Source organism: Myzus persicae, unplaced genomic scaffold, assembly GCF_001856785.1.
Source record: "Myzus persicae strain clone G006 unplaced genomic scaffold, MPER_G0061.0, whole genome shotgun sequence".
In the NCBI taxonomy this organism is placed as follows: domain Eukaryota; kingdom Metazoa; phylum Arthropoda; class Insecta; order Hemiptera; family Aphididae; genus Myzus; species Myzus persicae.
Genome location: NW_019102724.1, coordinates 102358 through 127532, shown reverse-complemented (window position 1 = coordinate 127532; position 25175 = coordinate 102358). Strand labels below are relative to the sequence as shown.

The following is a 25175-nucleotide window of genomic DNA, read 5'->3' as shown; positions in this document are numbered from 1 at the left end:
CGATTATATTTAAGTGTAGTAATAAATGAGGCAAACACACAAATGTATAAATGCAGATACTATGTTAATCGTTCGGGAAAAGGTGCGTAATCTAGGTCAATAAGAAACAAAAAATTCTGAACTTATAGCGAAGCCGCGGTAAAGTTCACCATTGCACATTGTGATCATTTGTAAAATGCTGCAACGTCCGATATCGTTGTCTCGTCTGCTCCGTCTTGAAAAAACCTTCTGAGCCACTCTTGTAGCTCGTTCGTTCGATATTCTGGATGATCATAATATATACCTGTATTGTGTGCATTATCTAATACGATATATAATAACTGTTATACGTAATATATACTAATAATATGTTTACTTTTATTAACTGTTACAGGTATATTGCAGATAGTATAGATATTGATCATCGCACCTAGTCATCCAATAGCTCTCGGCCGCCATCTGTGTTGCGAGCATCCTGGGACCGCAATGAAGTATCCGTTGTTCTCCGAAGACTCTCAGAATCAGCAGATCAACGACAGTCTACAACTGTTTTCGTTCAAGCGTCGCTATCAGGTACCCTTCTTCCTTCGTCTCCGTTCAGTGTACCGTGTATATGTGTGAGCGTGTGTGGTCCAAACTGTGCTATATTCGTCTCCAATAAAAAGGTATATATTGTGTGTATATTGTGTGAGTGCCGGAGCTACTCTGCAGCGACTATCCCCGGGCAATGCGTTTACATAAACACGTCAAACATATATATGTTACGGGCAAAGTGGAAAATTCGGGCAATGTATATAATGCCCGGGCATTTTACACAGTGTCCGGGCATTGTATACAATGTCCGAGGTATATTGGGCAATGTAAATTGTGAAGTACTTATACAAATAATCTGCATAATATTATTTTACCTAATCAATGATATTATATACTAATAATTATTATACTCGTTTATATGATTATTTATATAAGAGTATTAGAAATTTTTTTTAATTAATTAAATTTTAAATGTATTTAAAGGTAATGCAATAAAATATTATGTGCATAATGTTCAGTTATATGATATTATACATGAAGTTCATTTGTCAATTGGACATGGAGGTAGAAATAGAATGGAACACGAGATTAATAAAAAGTACAAAAATATAACTAGAGATGTAATAATGTTATACTTAAATAATTGCGAATCGTGTAAAAAGAAGGGAAGTACAGCTAAAAAAGGGTTGGTTGTAAAACCAATCATATCTTCTGAAATGAATTCTCGCTGCCAAATTGACTTGATCGGCATGCAAGCACAATCAGATGTCGATTATAAATTCATATTAGTTTATCATTATCATCTAACAAAATATATTATGCAGATTATTTGTATAAATACTTCACAATTTACATTGCCCAATATACCTCGGACATTGTATACAATGCCCGGTCACTGTGCACAATGCCCGGGCATTGTATACATTGCTCGAATTTTCCACTTTGCCCGTAACATATACATTTATTCTCTATTTTCGAGCCATAAAAAAATTGCATGTGCCGCACTAGTGAAGGTTGGTGGAGATGTTCAGATGTATGAAGCGTTAAAAACTCTTATTTTAAAACTACCTTCGATAATAGTTATTATTCACGCAATATAAGAATATTATACGATCGTCCATTCGTAATTCAATTGCTTGAAATTGTTTTTGTATCACACTTTGGACGAAAATCTAAGGCATCTATGCTGCAACCATCGGGTACGATCGAGTGTAAAAAAAAAGTTTATGTTTCACGATACACGTTTAAATATATCGATGTTAATAAATTTAATTACGAAATAAGTCATAGCGATTATTGTTCACTAACAAAATAATAATTGCATATTACTAGAACACGCATAAGCTATCGGTCGTAAATATCTCTGCTGATTAAAGTAATATATATTGTAATTTATATACCTAGTGTTATACCTATTTTTTTAGTCATCAAGTCGAAATTTCCTCAAGTGAATTGACATTTTATCACGTTTTTATAAAAACTTTCCATATAGATAAAAAACATTATGCACATTAAAATGTTACTCAATTACTTTGAAGCCATATGTATTTATATTATACAGTTGTCGGGTATTGTCTACAAAATCTTCATGTTATACTTACTTACCGGCACTAATAATTCATGATATTTCATTATTTCGCTTACTGTATTTTATGTTTAAAATCAAACTACCGTAGAAATTGCTTAATGTGATATCGAAGTGACCCATAGTTTGGTTGTACAAAAAGCATATACAAAAGTCATAGACAATTCAACGGATTTCGTGTGTATTAACCGACATGTTAAACGATGACGTACTACGTGAACAATTTCTACTGTACCTACTGTAAAAAGCTGTAATTACATTTTTGTGAATTTGCGATTTCATTTAACTCTTGGTGCTTTATTTTGATGTTCTATTGAATCTTTTGTAATAGAAAGTGTGGGTTTGTAATATAATATATAAGAAATGTTTTTCTCCCTGTGATTTGTGTTCATAGTTGCGCACCGTTGACGAACCAAGCGTCTATTGTTGTCTGTTTTCTTGTTATTTTTTCTCCCGTTGAAATCTACAACACAATTACTTACTAATTCTAAAAATAATTTACTCATTAAAAACGTAATTGTTTATACGTATGAGATTTTTTTAAAAAATATGTTTGATGACAGTCATGGTTAAAAAAATCTTATTGTATGTTGTTTTGAATAAGGTATCATTTATTTAATCGCTCTGTAGCTAATTTAGAACTTAAAAAATACATTGCACGTATATATAGCATACATTATAGGATTTTACGGTTTTGAGTTTGATCCTGACAATCTAGACCGCAAATTGCACATGGTGCGTTGCGACATTGCATTTGAAAGCTATATTATACACTTTCCGAATAAAAAAAAACTATTATGTCGCTATGAGTTCTGTTATATTTATTATTTGATTATTGCCTATAGGTAGTTAAATTATTAAAATTTATTTTTTATATAAATGGTTTATCCCTCATTATTTTTGTTTCAGAAATTGTTAAATTAATATTAGTAATATAACAACTATAGGTTATTTTATATATATTATCGCGGTAGGTACATTTTTGCCTACAGTTTGTTACCTCAGGAGTTGGAGTTTTGATTGTTTTTCGTACTTGAGTTTTAACATTGCAGATTGTGGTTTACGGTTCGTTCGATTAATTTGTAATTTGTGTTATACTATAATATTATAATGCTGTGGTCGCGATGCGTTGTATGAACGTCGACAGCAGCGGTTGTTTGTACTTCTTTTATGAGGTGGATACTTTTATTTTTGTTTTGCAGTTTAACTTGCATATATTATTACATCGAAGTTTTCACAGTTTTATCTCGTTTTTTTGTTGAAACATGAGGTGATCATTCATATATTATGATTAATGTGGGAGTTGGGAAAAGTCGTTCCCTGTGGTAGGTACCTATGTATATATATATATATATTAAGCTGTAAAACGCTATAATTTCTATACCATCAACCACAAATTTCGTCCTACGGTCCATTATTACTACGGTTTGAATACTATGCAGAGTGTTAGGAAAATTAAAAAAAAAACAAAATTCGGTGGATCGTGTATATACTATACCTATTTATAATATTTATTATGTACCTTCAATTTAATAGTAACTTCACATATTTTTGAGTTTCGCTGAATATTCAATTGAAAATGGACTTGAAAATTCAAATACGATTTGAACACTGATCTAACTAGAATAACGTCTTGACTTTTTAATACGATTGCAAGTTTATTATGTATGTATAATAGACGTATATTATCTGCAAATAAATAGTTTCGAATTTCAGACGTAACAATTATAGCAGCTAGTTTATTAACTACCTATCTAGACAATTTTACACTATATAGGCTTATATAAAATTGTGTATTACTATTTAGAATTTTCAGTTGTTTTCGACCGAGTCTATAGTTTGTTTTATTCTCCGACTGGTTTTATTTCGTTCTTTTTTATAACTTCATTGGTAATTAATAATTAGTTTTATATTATACTGTTGTTAAAGTTTTTATTGTATCAGACTACATGGTATTATATATTATATAGTGTAGATACACAGTTGCTTGAACCAAATAAATACATACAAAATTTAAAGGAAAACGTATTTTTATAAACATTTTATGTTGTAAAATAACTTAGTTTAGTTATAACTTATGCATTTTTAACCTTTCTGAGTAAAAGGTTGAAAGATCAACTTTTCAAATTTAAATGGGATCCCTATTTTTGATTCATGTAAAATTTAAAGTTTTTCTATATTGAATTATTATGATGATTGTATTATAATATAATATTAGGTTTGTATAAATATAGATCTAATGTACATCTTATATTAACATGACCTTTATTCTATAAAATATAGTTTAAAAAAAAACAATTTATCAGTACAGAAAAAAATCGAAAAATGTAGGTAAATAATAATCAGTGAACACGATATTTAAACAATACAATTTAATTGTATTATATTTTATACTGAATTTCAAGAAAATGTATTGAACTTTAGCCTTTAATATTAAAAAAAAATATATACACCCGTTCTAATAATAAATCAATTATTTAAGAAACAACTATGGATAAATTATAGTTATATTTTAGATTATATTATGAATTTGTAATAGGTAATTTAAGTCGTATGATTAATTTTGAAAAGTATTATGTCTCTTTTAGTTTACGCTAATTTTGTTTATTTTAGTTAAATTATAACAATATATATTTTACTTATTTACATAATCACTGAAGCTCGTGTCCTTCATTTTGTTTGTTAAACGTTTTAATAACACTGGCAATTAAATATATTAATGATATTAAGGACGAAAAAAGGTCTTATTTCAATAAATGTTTGAAAAATATTAACGAAATGAATTTAAAAAAGTATAATTACACTGTAAGCTTATACCATATGAGGTGTACATTTTATGTGATTAGATTATTACGTCATGAGTTTGTTTAGGAACGTTGATACGCGTTTTTGACGGAGATCCTGGAAAACTTTACCCGCAGGCACTAGTCATTGTAATAACCCCCCTGGAAAACCATAATAATCTAATTTAATACCATTTTCGTCTCGTTTTTAACATTTTTCCGCCGTTGGTCCAGCTTGCTGCACTGTAGTTTATTCATGGCACAAGTAGCGCAACTCGTAAAAACCAACAGTAATAATATAATAATCGTAAAAATAATGTAAAAAAAAAAAATCCCCTGGCGGACTTTTGCGTGAACCATTTTTTCATCGTATTCTCGCACATTTAAAACCCCTAAATCCTATAAAAAAGTTTTTATTTCGATATTAATAATGAAAATTGATTATAAAATAAATCGGAAACTGTATCTCGGGAAACTATAATATAACGTCGTAATATACGCGTAGGTATATATACGGTTTATATCATTTTTTCTTTTACGATTGAATTCAAACTACTTCCCGGTGTACGCTGTGGTCCATTATGGCTTAATTTTCAAAGATGTTGATATTGGTTTTTTTGTGTGTTGCTCTAAGGAATATTTGTATTTTACTTATGTGTAGTAGACATTCAACTTGACATTATTTGCTGGTCATTAATTATACATGTATTAAATTATGTTAATTTTATATGTATATGCCGAAATTACGATTGCTTTTGTTGTATTATTTCGAGTGACGGCGATGCTTCCTTATCATAAAAAATTCACAAATCTTACCAGTAATACCATTTTTTGCTCTCATTTTATACCCCACAATCTATAATAATGTATATACGTATTTAACGTATTTATAATGCATTACAAAAACCATTACATGTGTATATGCGTACACGGATATATTTAAGTAATTGTCGTGAAATTGTAGTTAGAAAGTATAACGGCAATTTATTGTTCGATGTCGATTTAACTTTAATTCGGTGGCATACTACAGAGTTGTGTCCTCTTAAGCGTTTGTCACTGTTGATATATATATTTTTTTAAGTTTAATTCAATTATCGAAATTTATCTGAATAATATTTATTATAATATATTCAAATATTATAAAAAAATTTAAAAAATTAAAAAAATTAAAAATTAAAAATACGAGTACCATTTTAACTTCCAAATTTGAGACATAATGAAATAACAAGTTTTCCATCGAAATAATACTTTTCTATTAAATGTAGTGTCTTTACCTGATGCTTTCCAGGGAAGTTTCGTGTTTTGTAATATTTATTATTATAAAGACTACGTTATGTAGCTGGGACGCGCGTATGATGATGCGACGATGACAAACAGTAGAAAACGTAAACTGTAAAATAGAATAATAACGTTTAATAGAAATTCTCACTAAATGTAGTTTTGCTGGATAAATGTGACCGGGGAACAAAAACTATACTAACTTCTCTGTTTGTGCATTTACGAACAAACAATTCCAAAGCATATTTCTAGTTTACCGTCAACCTTTGTTTATATCCCAGCTAAGAATTTTAAGTCTTTTGTAAACTGTTGGCGTACAATTTTTTATTTTGACTCGCTGCTGCATTAGCAGTAGCGATAGATATATACCTTTATATATATAAACTAGGTTTTTGTTTTCTTTAGGCCGAGACATTTTTTCCCTATTCTCTTCGAGCAACGCCGTACAATGTGTATATAGTAACTTACTGTAAGGCGCCGCTGAGACGACAATATATACACATATAGTAACATGTACACATTATATATTAAAAAAAAACCTTTCGGATATTACATTCTTTGTTTTATGGTCTACGAGACTAAAATGACAATATAACAAAATATATATAATATATATACATATTGTTATATTATATTATGTGTCTTGTTTTAATTTCGACCCGTGAGCAAAATGGATTTATATAAAATCTATCAATGTCGTAGTATACCTGCAGCTAGGTAGCTGATTTGTACGAAGAATTAATTAATGCATATGTTTGATTTTTCTTCAGACTTATGAACAATTAGACATATAGTATAGTGATAATCAAGACTGTAAATCTAATGCACTAAAAAACTGTTGTTAAATATGCAAAAGCACGCACTTCGAAATTCTAAAAATGCAAAACTGCGTAAAATGACTTTTTTTTAAATAACATTTAAAAATATTATCAAATAAAAAAAAAATATCTTGAATAAACATTTGTCAAGATTACGTTTGTTATTATTCCAATTTACAATTTTAAAGTATTGCTCCATGTTTAAAGATAAGTATTATATAAATACTAAATAGCTAATATTTTTTATTCGTATTTTTACACGCGGACAAGTGGTATCGATTACAGTTTACAATAACAACAATTGAATGATCATTTTGTTTTAAGAAATTACATTTGTCCAATTATTATTTAACTCAAATTTACCAAAAAAAAAGATTTCTATAAATGTTCATATTATTATGCCAAAAGTACACGCATGAGTATTAACTGCATAGTACTTAGTAAAACATATTTTGACGCATAATTTCTTCTGCGAAATTACAAAAAAAAACATGCACGTTGAGATTAATTAGATCCTAATTTTTCTTGGTTACAGCTGCACACAAATTTTAATAGCGACTCGTAATTATAATTTTCATATTACCTTTTACATCATTGTCTTCCATAAATATTCTAAATATATTGTGAAGAAATGAAGAATTCCTATGTAGTGTAGGATTGTTTTTGAGGGAAGCCGTATAAAGTAGTTTTTGCTAACCTACATGCGTATATAGCCGTGGCCATAACACTTATGCAGATAGTGTACTTAATCGTTTAACCAGTCGAAGGACCGCATTGATAAATGAAAATAATATATTCCTTGAATATTTATAATTTAATATGTTTACATTCATCTATATTTTATTAAAACATTTTAAACCAAGTTATAAATAAAAAAAAATACTGTAATGTAAAAACTGTCACAGAAACCGGTGGATTGAAATAATACAATAAACAGTCGAAATACTTAATATCTATATTTTATTAATTTAACACTATGTATGTAAAATATAAATAACTCACATTGATAAGCCTTCAGTAGGCATAGTTCCAATTGAATTATGAATTATGTAACATTACGTTTATTAAAGTGTAACTCTAGCAGTATGTATTTTGTTTTCAAATGCAAATATAAAACCACCAAAAACATTTATAGCTGATAAAACTGTTATCAAATTTAGGGTCAGCTTATTTCGTATTTAACTAAAACAAGAATGCATAATAATATTCATTGATTATTTGCTTATACTAATGTAACCTATATTGTGTTTGCGACGTTAATTTTTCTTGTAACGTAAATTATTATACCTACTAGAATATAATATATTATTATGATGGACTGAGACAGTAAACAAATCGCTGTACAACAGGCGGGCCTCCCCTTTTGTAATATATTTTTTTAAATTGGCATTTCATTCAATGCGCGTTAATCCACGGTTAGGTTTTACGCGAATAATAAATCTCTTGAATGTAACGATAAGTTATTCCTGGTTTGTATGTATGTAGGTATATACCTACCATTCATGCATATTGTATGTATATTAAAAAAACTCTTTTCAGATTCGACAAGAAAAAATGAAAAAGAAAAGTCTGCTTTCTTAATGAGGTTTTCCACCAGGCATTCAATCGCGTGGGTCCCTTAAAGATTTTGATCACTGGAAAAGTCGAATTGAACAAACGGAACAACGCGCGTAGTAAAACGTCTCATTGTGTGAGTACTAATCGGTTTTCGCGGTGCTGAAGAAATGAATACATTACCGCATTTTTGGATTCCTTTTTCTCTCGCTCCCACCGACATTGAGCGTTTATATATTTTACAGTTTACACATACCGATAGCATCGTTTTATCGAATTTTCCTGCAACTCCAGAGTAACACTCTTCCCTTGGCTACAGTTGGAAAATTACCGGTTACTCCACGTCGTCGGTAAAGGTTTTAGGGAAAACGCGAGCACCGAGCAAACGTTATATCGAAAAACGAGAAATGAAAATATTGTAAGCCTGAGTCTACATTTTTTACCACAGAATACCTTCCCGGTAAACCGTTTTGACCTTTTGGCGGTTGTGAGAGATTATCTAGAAAAAAAATTTTTTATTCGTTAAGTACTTTATAGTATCTATATTATATATTAACGTGTAAATTACTCGTGATGATAGTATTTTTTTTTTATTCAAACGTTAGTATTTTTGTATGCAATACAGACGTGTAATAGGCTTTAAAAAGCAGACTCCCATGATTTCTTTGTTTATTATAATAATAACCGAGATTAAAGTATATTATAATATTGGTGTGTCGCGATTGAATTAAATGAGACGCATTGTGAGTGCTGTGAAGTATTGTCGACGAACCATGTAAATTGTGGAGTTTGCACGCGACTATATTTATAAAGCTGCTACAGTCTACTGTTTATTAGTACCTATATAGGCACTACTGTCTACCGACCTCGAGGTCACCGGACGACAAGAACGACTTCATTATTAAACTTGTGGAAAGTTGTCAGGTATACTGCGTTTGATGAGTGAATAGTAATAATTTAGTAATTGTTTGTTTAAAACTTCCAGACCAAATATAGATAAAAAATTAACGAACGCTGAAAAAGTACTATATGAAAAATCTAAATTTCGATACAGTATTTTACCGCGATGATGTGCAAATATTTATAACATTTCTCGATTTAAATGCCATAATTTTTTTTTCTACTTGCTACTAATTATTATTTATTCAAATATAAACAATTACTTAATATTATTTAATTATTATACTTGAATCATAGATTGTATTCGCATGGAATACTGGGCGTGTATGAAATACAACGAAGTGGTTTATTTCTGATTTTGGTAGTTGAGATAAATACATAATCTTTTGTTCTTCAATTTATTGTAAACTATGTCCAATAATAATTATTAAACATATGATTATTTGTTAAAATAAGAAAAATAATTCCAAAGTATCCTAATTTGTTTGTTAAACATTTAAAGATATATTTTTAAAAACTTAAATTAGTTGAATTGCATAATTGTGTTCTGTTGTACTACGCAAATATTATACAATACATTTAAACTTAATTGTGTCCTACACCTATTTGACCATCAACCATGATGTTGAATAAATTACTGAATGTTATACAATTTCTAGATTGGAATCACAGTCATATTAAATTAATTAATCTAAAGATTCTATTAAAGCCAATAATCGCCATTTTAATCGATGTCAAAACGTCGGCCAGTTATTATTATTTATATTGATAACAAGTTTTTCATTTTACACTCATGACTCGTAAGATAATACTGGGTAATATCTTGATAATATTTCTGGCCTTGGATTAAATGGTGGAACTTCGCATCACTGTAGTTAGCAATCTAATTTGTTACATACAATTTATGGTTGCAATACCTAGGAGGTTTTTAAAGGAATACAATTGATTTAACTATTTAAGTAGAAGACATACTACAAATTCGATAGGCTAACCAGGTATGAAAAATAACGCACTGGGATGTTTGGACCACATCGTTTACGTGGTTCAATATCCCGGTATGGGTTGATGTGGGATAATCTTAAACCGGTTTAGTCTAGCGAATTTCTTGATAAAAACAATTACATTGAAAACCTGAAGAATTATCATTTTATGCTATTAACCATTTACATGTTGGTCAAAAGAAATGTGTGAGTAGTCAACTTAAGAAAAATTCTCGAGTCAAGTTCAAGTATACTCGACTAAATTTTTTTAATATTGAAAACTTAAGTACTCAATTTTCGAGGACTTGACTTTTGAACTCAATATGACTCGATATAACTCGACACGTTACCAAAAAAAAAAAAAATACTTGTGATAGTGAAGTAAATATTCACAGTCTTATCAACAACTTTTTATCATTTAATTATGTTTATTTACGAAACAAATGCATTTTAAGAATAAAAAAATAATGCAATAATATACAATGGAAATATTAAATCTATTTTATATGCTTATTACTAAATTTAATGCAATAAATTTATCACACATATCTAATATAATTTAAATAACTTTATATTGTGTAAACTAAACATTAGTATGAATGTTACAGTAGGTATACACTAGCATGTTGATAATCGTTAAGTTTTATCACTCTTATCGTATACTCCAGTAGATTACATTTGATTTCTGATCTTAACTGATAATATTTATAACAAGCATTAACATTCACCAGTATGGAAATGCCGGTTAACATCAACATTTAATTTGGTAGCATAGTACAAGTAGGCTCTTAAGTTGTTCATTTACCTATACAAGTATATACCTCTGATGTGATTGTAACAATAAAATGTTTTCACTTATTTCTGATCAAATGGAAGTAAGTAAGTATGTACGATGTGATAATGTCAACTATATAGTTTTGAGAGTTTAAAATAGTTCAATAAGACAGCTCACCGTTATTGTATACTTAAAAAAAAGATTCTTTGTATTTATGTTGGTACTGCAGCGAATAAATTAAATGCCAATAGATCATCGATTCAATGCTATTTTTATAATTCTAAAGTATTACTGGGCAATTGGCATAGGTAAAATAACAATCATATTTCATTTTTTTAATATCATGCATATATTCATATAATATAATATTTGTAAGTGTAAAAATTATTTATCAACTAAACAATTTTATTTTATTATGCTCGAACATGACTTATTAGTACTACGTCGAGATTAGTAATATTGTAAAAGTATAAATAACTGCCTGCACTCGTGTTCAAGATCATATTTCTAAGGGCGGGGGAAATTAGGTTCCACTTTTTTAGATGATTCATTTATTTATTTACAAATTTTAATGTTATTAATTACTATAATGAACCAGTCATCAGGTACCATAGTCACGTATAATGATATAATTATATAGTTTCAATTTGTTACTAATTGTGTACCTGAAATTGCCTTTGTACAATGGTCAAATACGCCTTGCAAATTTTCTTATTTTGTTTAAAAACATTTAAAATTTTTACTTGAACTTCACGCTTTAATCATATGCACTTGCACCTTACATTTTTATGTATTATTAAATTGCAATGCCAACCGTGAACTTTTGTAGTGTACTTTCATTTTCTGCACATAAACATACATAATGTGTTGAGTGTCTTTAGCACATAAAATCTGAACTCTTTGTCATAACTGCCAATCAATACCATTATGTTACAATACAATGTTTTCGTTTCAAGACACTGTTGCTGAATTAGCAAAGTAAGGAAAAAAATGCTTATTGGAACTAACTCTGAATATATCATTGTAATTTACAGATTACACTTGTATTTGGTATTTTAGTATTCTGCTTCATTAAATATTTTGATGGGTAATTAAAATTTTTAGCTAAAAACGCCCCAAAGTAAATAGTACACAGGGCTTTTCTTTCGTTAAAACAGGCCCTGCAGTTGAATCTAGTGAATTGTATGGTTATTGGTTACCCAATAGAATTATACCATAGACAATTTCAAACGTTATTAAAGCATCAAATTAAAAATTGCAGCACTAGGTTTATCCTTGTAATTTTTATGATTATAGGTATTTTGTAGATAATATGTCGAAGATTTTTTTTAATAACGAATGACGCATTTTGTATATAGTTATATATATGTGATTCTATTAATTTATTCAATGTGGCAATCCATTGGAAAATATTTGAATGGCGTTTTGACATATTTTTCTGTCAATTTTAATAAAAACAAAGTTTTCAATTTATATTTAAAAAATGCATATGTATATATATTTACAATATTTATATATATATATAGATGTGTGCCATAAACGAATTTTGTGTAAGGGAAAAAATTATGAAATGTCTAAGATATGTCAAACGAATCAAAAAAACAAGACATGACATTTCTACCATGATTTATGTAGGCATTCAAAACTGTAACATTTTTGTATTGTTTAAAATATAATAATATTATACGCATACGCATTATACAAATACTGTTATGCCTAGACTTCGAATACGGAAAAACAAAACGCGTTTGAAGAAATGCATGAGTTCAGTGTATTTTTATCTTTTTAACTTATGTAATCTACTATTATTTGGTCGTTATTCGTTACTTATATTTTGTTGTTGATAATATTCTTTAAAAATCGAACAGTTGCCACCCTTGTGGTGTTCGGAAATTATGTTTTCATACTATAATGTGCAAAATGGAGCACATACTATGCAGATATATTTATAGTGATGTATGTTTTAAATGATTTAATGTTGATTATGACGTTAATTAGTTTCGAATATATTAGCTTTTTTGTTAACATTTTTTTCTCATAAAAAATAATATGAACAAAATACAATTACATACTATGTGAATTGATTAAATGCATGGTTGTGGTATGAGAGTGTACCTTCCTCTAACACTGGGTATTATCATAAAAAATACAAAATTAGATAGGTGCTATAAAATAATTTCATTTGTGTTATGTGATTTATGCAAATTACATCGTATAATTTATTCCAATATGGAATAAATATATAGTACAGTAGTATAGTAGTATACTACTATATATTTGAGTAAATTAATTTCTGACTGTCAATATGTTCACTCGTGCATAAAAACCTAATAATCCATGACCTAATGATTATTTTGAATTTCAACGTCGGCTTTTTATCCAAACAATAATTTGTATAAATTGTAAAATTTTGTTGACATTACGATTGTGCAATTGTTTGAAATATATCATATAGTAACTCCACTATACTTCGAATTGATTACTCCATGTTTTTCTGTGTATGTAAGGTAATCAAATTCTCACTCTGGTGTATAATATATATGTTATACGATTCTTAATCGCTTTTTAAAAAAAAGACAATAACGACGATACTGATCTCAATTGAGCAAAATTTTTGTTTAGTTGATCTTTGCAGTATTTATTTTGTAGGTCTATAATGTATTTTGTAATATACAGCTAAAGTTTGTATAATTAATATAATGTTTAACGAGTTGCTCACGAAATTCCTTTTACACGAGTATACGATTAACATAAACTCGTCCTCATCGTCCCTTGCAGTATTCATATTTAATTTTAAGTAGGTAAGGTATACATACCTAATATTTTTTGAGACTTCCGAAATGTATATAATACTTAATGTATAAGTATGTATGTTTCTATCTGTACGTATATATATACACTTATCTATCGTTTTATTTATGTATGACGTGTGGAAAAATTTAACACATAATTTTAACTTCCTTCGTAAGTATAATGTACACTCGTCGCTGCAATTACGCCATATCGCCTGGTAGGTAGGTACTAGGTGGGTAGGCAAGTGGGTAAGCGAGATAGCGTGGAGTGTAATTCGAAAGACGATACAGCACACGAATGCGTATTTTACCCTCAACTATGGCTTAAACGTTTTACCTGCGGATAAAAAGGGGTATACCAGTGTTTTTCTCGTAGCGTTTGTCATTACAGAGGACGAGGGCCTTCGATATTTTTTATACTTAAACGAGTCTGCGGGACTTTCGTGCGATCCTAGCAACCCTATCGCTACCTCCGTTGCCACCGTGAATTCTCTTTTATGCGACAATGTCGTTTTGTCGTATAGAATATATATAATCTGCAGCAGGCGGCCTCTTAGACGCAATTTACTTTATATATCCGACGTGCACAATACATGGGGGGGGGGGCAGTTTCCCCACCCTTAGCCAATATCCATTAGGTCCTCTGGGACGCTGCCGCTACAGCATCCCAGTGATGATGGCGGCGAGACAATGTCTTCGCGAACAACGCGACGGCATTCTCATCTCTTTCAAGTTAATTACGTTTATCGCGCCGATCCTCTTTTGTATTTTTTGCCAACAGGTGGAATTTCCTATTTTAGAGGGATACGTGCAGGGAGGGTATATACTTGTTACTCGGCAGTGACGACAATACAACGGTATCGCGTATTGTGCAGTAAGTAATAGAGGAAGTCGCGGCGGTTTATGGTCGTCGTCGTGGGAGGGCAGACGGCGTTTAATTAAAAGAAAAAAATTTGTGCCGAAGACAATGCTCAGGAAAACGGTCCGACGGCGACCGGAGGAAACCTTCGGAATAGGGCGAGGGACAAGTTGGTCCGGATTACAGATTTTTAATTAGATACGACGGAGGAATTCCTTACCGATGTGTGTGTGTGTGTGTGTGTGTATGTAAGCACGCACGCGTTTCCGGTCTCTGCTTGGAGTGCGCGTCGTCAACACGTCCAGAATAATATACTAATACCGACGGTTATTTATTTGTTCCTCCAAAATATTTTTATTCGTTGTTTTTGCTAATTGATCGTGGAACATTACAATCAGGAGATGGAATCGGATTAACTTAGGTACGGGTGATTAACGGATTGTTTATAACTCTGGCAAAATGTACCTTTCTCGAACATGCACCACTGGTGTCGATAACAATCAAGTGTGTCTGTGGCGGGGAGGGGGGAGNAAAATGTACCTTTCTCGAACATGCACCACTGGTGTCGATAACAATCAAGTGTGTCTGTGGCGGGGGGGGGGGGGCTAAAAGCCTAATGGACTGGAAAACGTGGTTGTGCTCCTGTTCTTAGTATACAATCTTGGCAAATTCTGGGATTTACTACGAAGGGGATTTGTGAATTATGTTTTTAAATCGCCAGTGTACTAGCCCGTTGTGACAATCGAAAAAATAGCTTTTAAAAAACGGGTTCGCGGAATAACTTGTTTCGGCCGAAAGAGTGTATATTTTATCTTCAATCTGCAATTATCTTTCCCATCTCATGACATAATGATACCGTTCTTCCACTGAAACATTTTTTGTACACACCAAAAATTAATATTTAAATTTAGTAATGTTTTTAAGCGCATCTGTTACACCATAATATCCCTCGAGAATAACACTTTATTTGTCGAAAAATTTTTTATTTCATTTTTAATTAAACGGTAAGCCAAAACATGAATATCAACAGGCGCGAATAGTATTTTTTATACATAAGTGTGGGATTATTTAAAATCTCAGTAGGCACAAAAAATAATAGTTGAGACAACCGTTTAAATGGTTGCCCAACAATTATTATCCAAGTTTAATATAGTGGCACAATAATTAATGAATGGTTGGGAGTATTAAAATAAATTTGTTGAATGTATGTAGTTGGAATAAATATAGAATAATAGTTAAAACAATAATAACCAGAATTAACCATCCCAGGTAGTTGAATTATCTATTATGAATAGAATAAGTATTAACTATTATAAGGAGTAGAATTAATCTTCAGTTTAAGACGTTTAAGTTGAAATGACAATTTTATACTGTTGACTGAAACAACTGAAAAATAAATGAACTGGTGTACCCACCTAAAATTGAACCCATTCCTAGCATGATCTATTCTAGGGGCGGCGAAATTTTTTAGATGCTGTTCGAAAATTGTGTTATCAAAGTTAACGAAAAAAATTCACGTACCAGTAATATGTTTATATTAGGTAGGTACTTATAAACAATTTTTTCTCAGAATCATAACAGTTGTAAAATAATGTACTAAAATGAATGAATATCAGTTTATTGTTAGTTTATTGTTTTAATGAAACATAATTAGCATTATCTTCATCTAATAAATGTATTATTACTTATTAGGTATTTTTTTCGATTTGAAATAATTTATTGTGGAAAATATACTGTCACATATGTGTGTAATATATTGAAGCAAATATTCAGTTTATCTTAATTCAGTTATTTTTTTCAAATTACAAACATTATTATACCTGGAAGCGTAGTGAATTCCAAATTTTTATAATTGCATAACTTTTTTTATAGAAATAATAAAGATTTTTTTTCATTAAATGATTTTTAAAAATATTTTTGTGTACTCGCACTTCACGAATTTGGTTAACTTATAAGTGCTCCTATTGGCACGTGGATATAACTCTTAACCGTTTAGGTAAGGTTGGGTTAGGTTATAGGCCTATGCCAGTAAAGACACAGAAATTCAGATGGGAGATGAGGCTTTTAGTTAATTGTAATATATGAATTTTTAAGTCGTCTATGTAGCTGCATGTAGGTTTAGTTCTGGGATTTTGCATTGAACTCTTAATTGAACTTAAATTAACCTTCTCTTTTTTTTGTTTTGGTCTGTATCGTATACTTCGAAATGATCTTACTAAACGACTTACCGTTTTAATAATTTAATGCCGAATAAAAATTTCAAAATATATATACTGCAGCGGTTAATCACCTTTTGTTCGTCTTCGTATTTTCAGAGTTCTTTAAAGGCGGCACACTTGTACAATTTTAATTACACAATTTTAATCGCACCCGTACTATGGAAATGCGTTTTGCAGCGTTTTAATTTTTAAACGCCAACCGTGTTTCTCTTTCTATTGCACGTGGTTATCAATTATATATTATACTGTATATGTATAGACACAGCTGGGCCAGTGAGCGTAAGATATTTACCGAAACCTTAGGCTTATGGTATACTTTGTATAATATTAAAATATTAAATGGACGAGGTAGACGGAATTAAAACCCAGATAATTGAAAACGTCGAATGCGCCGTGAAAAATATACGAAGTACGGAGTGGTATAGTTTGATCGATTTAAAACCTTAATTTTGAAACTAGACCCATCGATATGATAAATCGTTATAGTAATACACACCATACATAATATATAGGTATCTGTAATATTTGTACATAAAGTTTCATGTATAGTTTATATACGTTGTAATAGATCTACAAACCGGTTTACGCGTAATAATGGTCACTATCGTTTACCGCTGTTTTTTTTTTTTTTTAAACTAACGATATTTGATCTCGATCGAGACAGAATATTATACTTTTCTGAAGGCGTCAACCGTAATGTTTTTTTTAGAGCGTTTTTAAGATATTTGTCATTTATTCATCGTCGCTTCGTTACGTCAAAACACTTATGCATAGCATTTTGAAAGCGTTATAAAATATTACACTCTTCCCGGACGTCCAGTGCAGGCAGGTGCATCGCACTGGTGCGTTTTATTTGCATACACGTTGCGCCTCGTCCACAAAAATCAATAATATTATAATATTGTTTACATTATTGGATTGGGATACACTTTGTGAACATCGACGTTCATTTCCATCATATCCTTGGAAAATTTACAATTTTCAATTCGAATAGCAGATAAAAGTATTATTTGACTTATTTTACAATAGGTATAGGTACTGTAGACGACAAAAAGTATTATTATTATTATTTTTTTTTGTCAAACATCATAAAACATGTATAACTATTGAATGCGTTTGGATGATGTAAGTAACAAGTATATAGTAAAGTAACTAAAATAAATAAAAAATATGAAAGGAAATGTTCCGGCGAGTGCATCGTACCGTTACGAGTAGCACGAAAGTCATATTCACGAATTTATATTCTGGATAAAATTGTCTGGAAAGCTAGGGAAAAAGGTCATTTTTTCTATTTTATGTGCCATTCCTGATATAATATACTGTAAATATCCCTGACCAATTTATGAAAATCCTTAGTCTTTTAACTTTCATACGGTTCTCGGCTTCTCGCATATTATAGTCTGTGACACAGTATTAACGATCCATTCAATTTCTGCTATAATAAAACGTATATGTTTTCATCCAAAAACGGGTAGGTATATTGTAATTTGCTGTGCATCAAGTGCTTTTATAGACAATACATTTTATTTGTTCATTATTCAATTCGACTTTGAGCATATACATCAATTTATATATCATTATCTACGTGAGTATTGTTATTTTTTTTGATAAAGTTTTCTCAACTGTATTTTCCAACCATGACTGTTAATTGATTTATTAACAACATTTTTTTAAAATTCAGGTATTGACCAGGTGTATTAAAATCAATAAATATTATACATTTTCTTGACAATTATTAATTATAGAAATAGGTACAAACATTATTATAACATTTTGTAAAGTCAGGGGTATAAAATAAATTGAAATGTTTACTCGTTTGTAACCGTGCGTTTGTAAAATGTATGAATATTGAATAATACCTAATGAATTGTTATTTTTATATTGTTGCTTTTGTTATTAGAATATTTTTAATTTAAGTACCATACTTGTTAAAAAATAATTAGTTTTTATTAAGTATACTTTGCTGCGTTTGAATTGTGTAAAACAAATATACAATTTTAGAAAATACGAATTTTTAAATTGCTTTTTATTATTTTCAATAATGATATAATAAACTTTACCTGGTTCAACTGCAAATCGAAATAATTAAAAATAAATCTTATTTTAATATTTTTCTTATTATTTAATTAAACCCCACCATTAGGCTCTAACATTAGATACTGAATGTCTGAACTATTATTGTTTCTTTTGTATTCTTAGTCACATTATTTTAGAGTTTACAATTTGATAATTAACTTAGTTGAAGTTTTATTGTTTTAGAATTTAAGCTGACAATAATTGTAGTTAATTTCATACAGGGTGAATCGCCAAGCATGGTCCGCTTTTGTTTCTTCAACAACGGCTATGTTTTATAGGGGGGGGGGCATTTTTTAAATAAACAAACGATTTCTGTAAATTCTGAAATAAGTATTATGGTCTTACGGTAAATTCCAAAAATCGGGATAGTATGCTAGGCGAATCACCATGCATATTGTAAATATAATGGTAAACACCATTAAGAAGTTATATTTTTTTTTGAATTTAAGATTTATTGTAAAATAGATTTTACGTGTCCTTATTTTTCCCTTTATTTTTTGTTTAAATATTACATCATTATTTTTAAATTTGGAATGTTAAGTCATTTCTGTAAATGTTAACTTTTGCTTGGAAATTCCCCATTTAAATTGTTAATGTTTTGTTTTTGTTTCAGGTAAGCAATACAATGGATATGTTGACATGTCAATATATAAAACTCCCTGCTGAAGAAACGTCTTTGCCAAATTTTTTCAAATTCACACCGTATGTCACAGGATCCCTGAAGGTAAATTTCTCGTTCCTGCGTTTTGTGCACATTATATTGTTACGATTATAATATTATGGTCGCCTTGGAGTAGCAGAGTTTTTGTTGGGGGGGTTCACCGTGAAGCCTTCTCGGTTAAAAGCCGCACGGGTTATTAAACTTTTCCTGCGTGCAAATCACATATAAGAATCCTCTGGCAATTACTGCGGTTACCCCCTAAGTGCTTCCCGAACATAAAATCCGTAATTGAACACGTTCGCGATCGTGTAACCGTTAGTTTGGCCGGGCAATAACATGATGCAGTCAATGGTTATAAGGGTATCTGTGTCCCTTCCGCTGACTCTATATCATCTTGTTTAGTATATATATATATATAGCAGCCTATTTGGAGCAGATCTCGATAAATTTAATGGCAAATAGTTTAATACGTACATGTGCCTTCGTATAACTAGTTCACCGGCAGCTAAAAACGTTCCATCGATTATTATATAATTAGGTAACCACCACGGATTGTATAATTATTATACGTAATGTGCAATAAAAATGCTGCTAATTTGAGAAGTCATTTAACGATTTATATCGTTTCGAGTTTATTCCATTCCGGTACATAGTATATACGAGGCCATTTGATTATTTCGTTACAAAAGTATATAGTTGAGATTACATCTGTATAGTCATATACGTATTACATCGCACAATCTCTATTATTTTTGTCACGTACAAATTGAATTGCCCATGGTCTACATAAATATGCATATAATGTTGAACACTGTGTGGGTTTTGACTTTTCAGCGTCACAGGTACCTACCTATGTTTATTTTTTTCTGTTTTAGTCAGATAAAAAAATATTTAAGACAATCGAATGTCAAGAGAAGAAGTTATGGTTATTCTCAAAGAAAATTATGATCAACCATGAATGATTATTTGAATAATAAATTGTTAACGTTTATTTTCTATTCTTTACTAAACAACTTAATGCAGTCGATATTTTTTACGATTTTGATCAAAACTGTCAGTTTAACATTTTGTTATCAATACATTTGCTTGGTAATTTATTACGAACCGCTGATTATTATACAATAATAATGATAACGATGATTAAAACTCATATATATTTAATAACGCATTATAATCGTAATATAATCTGTATTAACTTGGAAAAAATCCTCGTGTTAAAATAATAAATAACAGGGCTTTCATAATAATCTCCCCTAAAGAATTGTTTCAGCCGTTTCTATAACGTGATAAAAGTTAATCGTTCTAATTGAATTTTTGGTCTTTAGAAAGTCGCAGTATTGTTTGTCCATTACGATAAACCTTTTATTCTTTTGGTTTTCATCAAAGTTCTTTTTTTTTTGTTAGGTTCTCTGTCGGCGTAATCTGGATTTTCATTAATTAGCTAATAGAAACCATGGTCGGTCTGGTACTTAAGTTTTTCTATTTCGGTTCACATAGTGCTATATATATCTGCTGCAATACCGCGTGTCCGTTAATTTATATAATTTCTATTCCCTGTATCATTTAGTTTGTCAACCACCGAGATCAAACGCTGATTTGTCTTTAGAAACAAATATCTCGAGGTCGTCAATAATTTTGGCTTGTGCCATCAGTTTCACTGAGCAGTGAGCTTGCATGATATAGTCGATTTTTTTTATATCGGTATCTATTGATGTTTCTCGTTAAATAGATGCAGTGTACTTCGATATCGTTTGCTATTTTATACCTAAATAAACATCGTAAAATTTAAAGGTACGTGCACGTCCTAGAATTTAATAAACTTATCATGTAAATACATCTTTGTAGTTTGAACAGTTTTCGCGTTGTAAATTGTAATTTCATATTGCTACTATATTACTATTACTACTATAGTACTATCTATACAACTATAAATACAAATGCTACTACTTCTACTAATAATAATAATGCAATATTGAGTGGTTAGTCAAGTATTTGTATTCGAGAAGTATATCTTTGTCGTCGCGCAATATCTGCTTAATCTAAAATTGTATTTTGAATGTAATCCTTCTACTATTAAGAAGACAACCAAAATCCCGTTGGGAGATTATGGGAGTTTTCGACCTGTATTAATTTCATATTACTTAAGTTAATCTTAGTTGAATTGTTATCGTGATTTTGAATTTGTAAGGATATGATTGAGTTTAAAGTTTTGCATTTAGTTTGTTCAAATTACGATAATGTACCTACGTCCTTCAATAAATAATGTAAATTAAAAAATTATTTGGAAATAATTTATAAAAATTTAAAAACAAGATTTGAACTGTTTCTATGTGTTGTATCTATCAATATTCGTTTTGTAAAAATAAACTAAAATAATAATTTCATTTTGTGTTTTTTCTATAATAAACATTGTTTTATTGCCGTCTTTTTAAAAAAAAATAGTATTTATATTGCTATGTTTATCTTGTGTCCCACAATAATAAAAAAAAATGATAATTAAAAGCCCAAACAATTTTAAATATTAGGTAGGTACATTATATAATATTATGTTCAAAAATATTTTCTTTGAACAGACTTCACCAGTAACCAACTGGCATATAGTACTTTCCAATGTTTAATATTCTTTCAATACATTTTAAAATCCATTTTGGTTTCTTTTGATTCCCCATAATTTTAGTTTTATTTGATACTGCTTGAATACCACCATTTTATAAACTGTATTTAATTTTTAAAATATCTTCGAAGCTGAATTTATTAAACCCTGGTAAGTCTAATTCTAATGATATTTTACGTTATATTGGCGTATATTATGTTTATGTAATAGTATTATTATTTTTGAATTCCAATATAAAAACGAAAACCGTTTTTCATTGTTAAAATAGCCAATTTTATCAAAATTAGTATAGGTAGGTACTTCTAATAGTTGCGTCAATTAAAAAATATGATGTTTGAAGAATACATTTTTGATATTTTTAGAATATTGCAAGACAGCGTATGAAGAATCTTAAACTTATTTTTTAATATTTTTTATTATGAAAAATATTTTTATTAATCCGTACAAAAAATTTTTAAATATCAACACCCACTTTTTTGTAAGACGAATACATGCATCGCTCATTTGATCTACTTAGAATCTATAATATATTATATTTTTGCCTGTACTAAACTTTTATTTAAAATAATTGATGAGATTTTCTAGTTATCAAGACTCGACTGTAGGTAGGTAAACCTTTTTAAGAAAACCAAAATGTAAAACCCAATACATTCATTGCTTTAAATCTTAAATTGATGATTAGTTTAATTTTAAATAAAATTATAAAGTGGTTTCGAAGTATTTAAATCACGCCGACTTTATACTTTGCAGGTACAAGGATGTAATAAATTCATGCATTTACATGAAGTTGTCTATGTCAATGATTTTACCTATCAAGTGTTCATAATTAAATTATTAATTTGTTAATAGTATTATTAAATATTGTATATGGAATGTAATTTATTTTTGCTTTTAACGTGTTTCTCTTATTACTATTACGAATAAAATTTATAAGTCTACTAATCCTGATTTTTTATCCAGCCTGCGTGATAAATATTTGTTTGATGAATAATAAAACATGTAATAAAATCGGGAATCAAATTATTGAAACCTTTGAAATTAGGTTTCAAAAATTGCTCAACCAATTCAACCTTGATTTTAATGATTCTTTTGAGCTTCTGTGAAACTTAATTTTCTTTTAGAAATGGTGGTAGTATTAAGCGACGGATGCTGCTTGTAGCCGTGCATTTTTAACAATCATGACTCGACAACGACTCAATAACTCTGTGTTTTGTCGTTAAAAATAAATTAGGTTCCAAATTCCATTATGAAATGTCGGAAAATGCGTTTAAATTTTAATAGCTACAACCCTACGAGTTACGTATAGCGCCTGTAACGTGCGCATTGTATTTAAGTTAAAGTATATTAAATAATTTTTGTTTCTAGTTAGTGAGATATTTTTATCCTTTTTTATATTCATTCTCCTATGTTATTGTTCAAAGAAATCAAAATTAAATATTCTTTTCATTTTATATAATTATTCCTTTGTATTTGTTGAGTTTAATTTGAACACTGCACCCGTTTCAAATGAATATTACCTGATGGTCTTGGTAATTTACCTAATCCAAAAAAACTGAAAAAAATTATTCAATTTTAATTCTAATTTTTGCGAAATTGAAACTGTCGTCTGCGGAGTAGGTTACTTCGAATTTTTATTGAATATTAAATTTTATTCGGATTTGTGGAGTAAATTGATTGGTTTTTTTTCTTTTATACCTGTTAATGTATTTCCCTTGTAAAACGAAATCTTCAAACGGAAACATTATTATTTCATTCATCATCTGTTTTAGTTGTAAAATGTTTTTATAGTATCAATCATTATATAATATAACTCAAACCGTGTCGACCGTATTTAAGTTAAGAATATCTTAGTGATCAAATATGAAAATGTTTTATATAAAACAAAATTAACATTGATGACGCGTGTGTATATAATATGAGTAAATTAAATTATCCACCCGAGTATAATGTATATAATATATAGTTTAGATGTATTATACACATATATGCACACGGTTCAAGGAACGAAGTACGGTTGAATGATGTATACCAATTATGTTAATGAGATGGTCGGCCGCCGCCCGAAAGTTTAAATACTTGCGATTCTGGTATACATTCTGGATCAATTCTACATAATAACTTAATTATGATGGCCACATTATATACCTTATACAGAATGTTTTGGGGCTGCGCAGTGACATTCCTAGATCAAGTTTTTAAGTTTTTACCCGGATTTTATAAACCCATATATTATAATATATACGGTATACAAAATAAATAAGTTACGGTCGTAAAGGTGATAATATATTAATGGCCGTCTAGTATCACTACAAGGAACCTGTAAATAATATATAAATGACTGATAATATTATGTATGCGCCTTACCTTCTTCGCCGAAATCCTCAATCCCCGGAAAACAGATGACCCGAATTTCGTCCTAATCGGAAATGACGAGGTTTACGAATAAACTCGTAAATAGGAGATCGCGGTCGCACAGTACCACGTTTTTTTGTATTATATTATATATTATTACCATTATTTATTATATCAATATGACGGAAAAGTGGTGTCACATGACCTGCTTTTCTACCTACGTACTGCATCGTTATAACAATCAATAGTGTATAATATCTAATATTTGAACTTGCGTTCAAAAATCAGGCTAGCGATAATAGACACGGCTTGGTGAATTCGCTGTTAACAATTGCTGGCGGTCAACGACGGTACAATGTCTTATCCTAATTTTATATTAATAACTGAAGATATAAAAATTAAACAGTATCACTTGA

At 29.7% G+C, this 25175-nt stretch overlaps 1 protein-coding gene across 10 annotated transcripts in view; it reads left to right on the top strand.

The window, feature by feature from the left end:
- LOC111033023 (polypyrimidine tract-binding protein 2) overlaps positions 1-25175 on the top strand; it is a 181438-nt gene that overhangs the window by 69745 nt on the left and 86518 nt on the right. For 8 of the 10 annotated variants that reach the window (XM_022313568.1, XM_022313566.1, XM_022313573.1 and 5 more), the window contains 2 exons: positions 374-552; positions 19746-19856. In XM_022313568.1, coding sequence (XP_022169260.1) covers positions 466-552; positions 19746-19856 — 198 coding nt within the window. In that variant the 5' untranslated portion in view covers positions 374-465. The remainder of the gene's footprint in view (positions 1-373; positions 553-19745; positions 19857-25175) is intronic. The other 2 variants (XM_022313575.1, XM_022313574.1) reach the window with 2 other exon arrangements.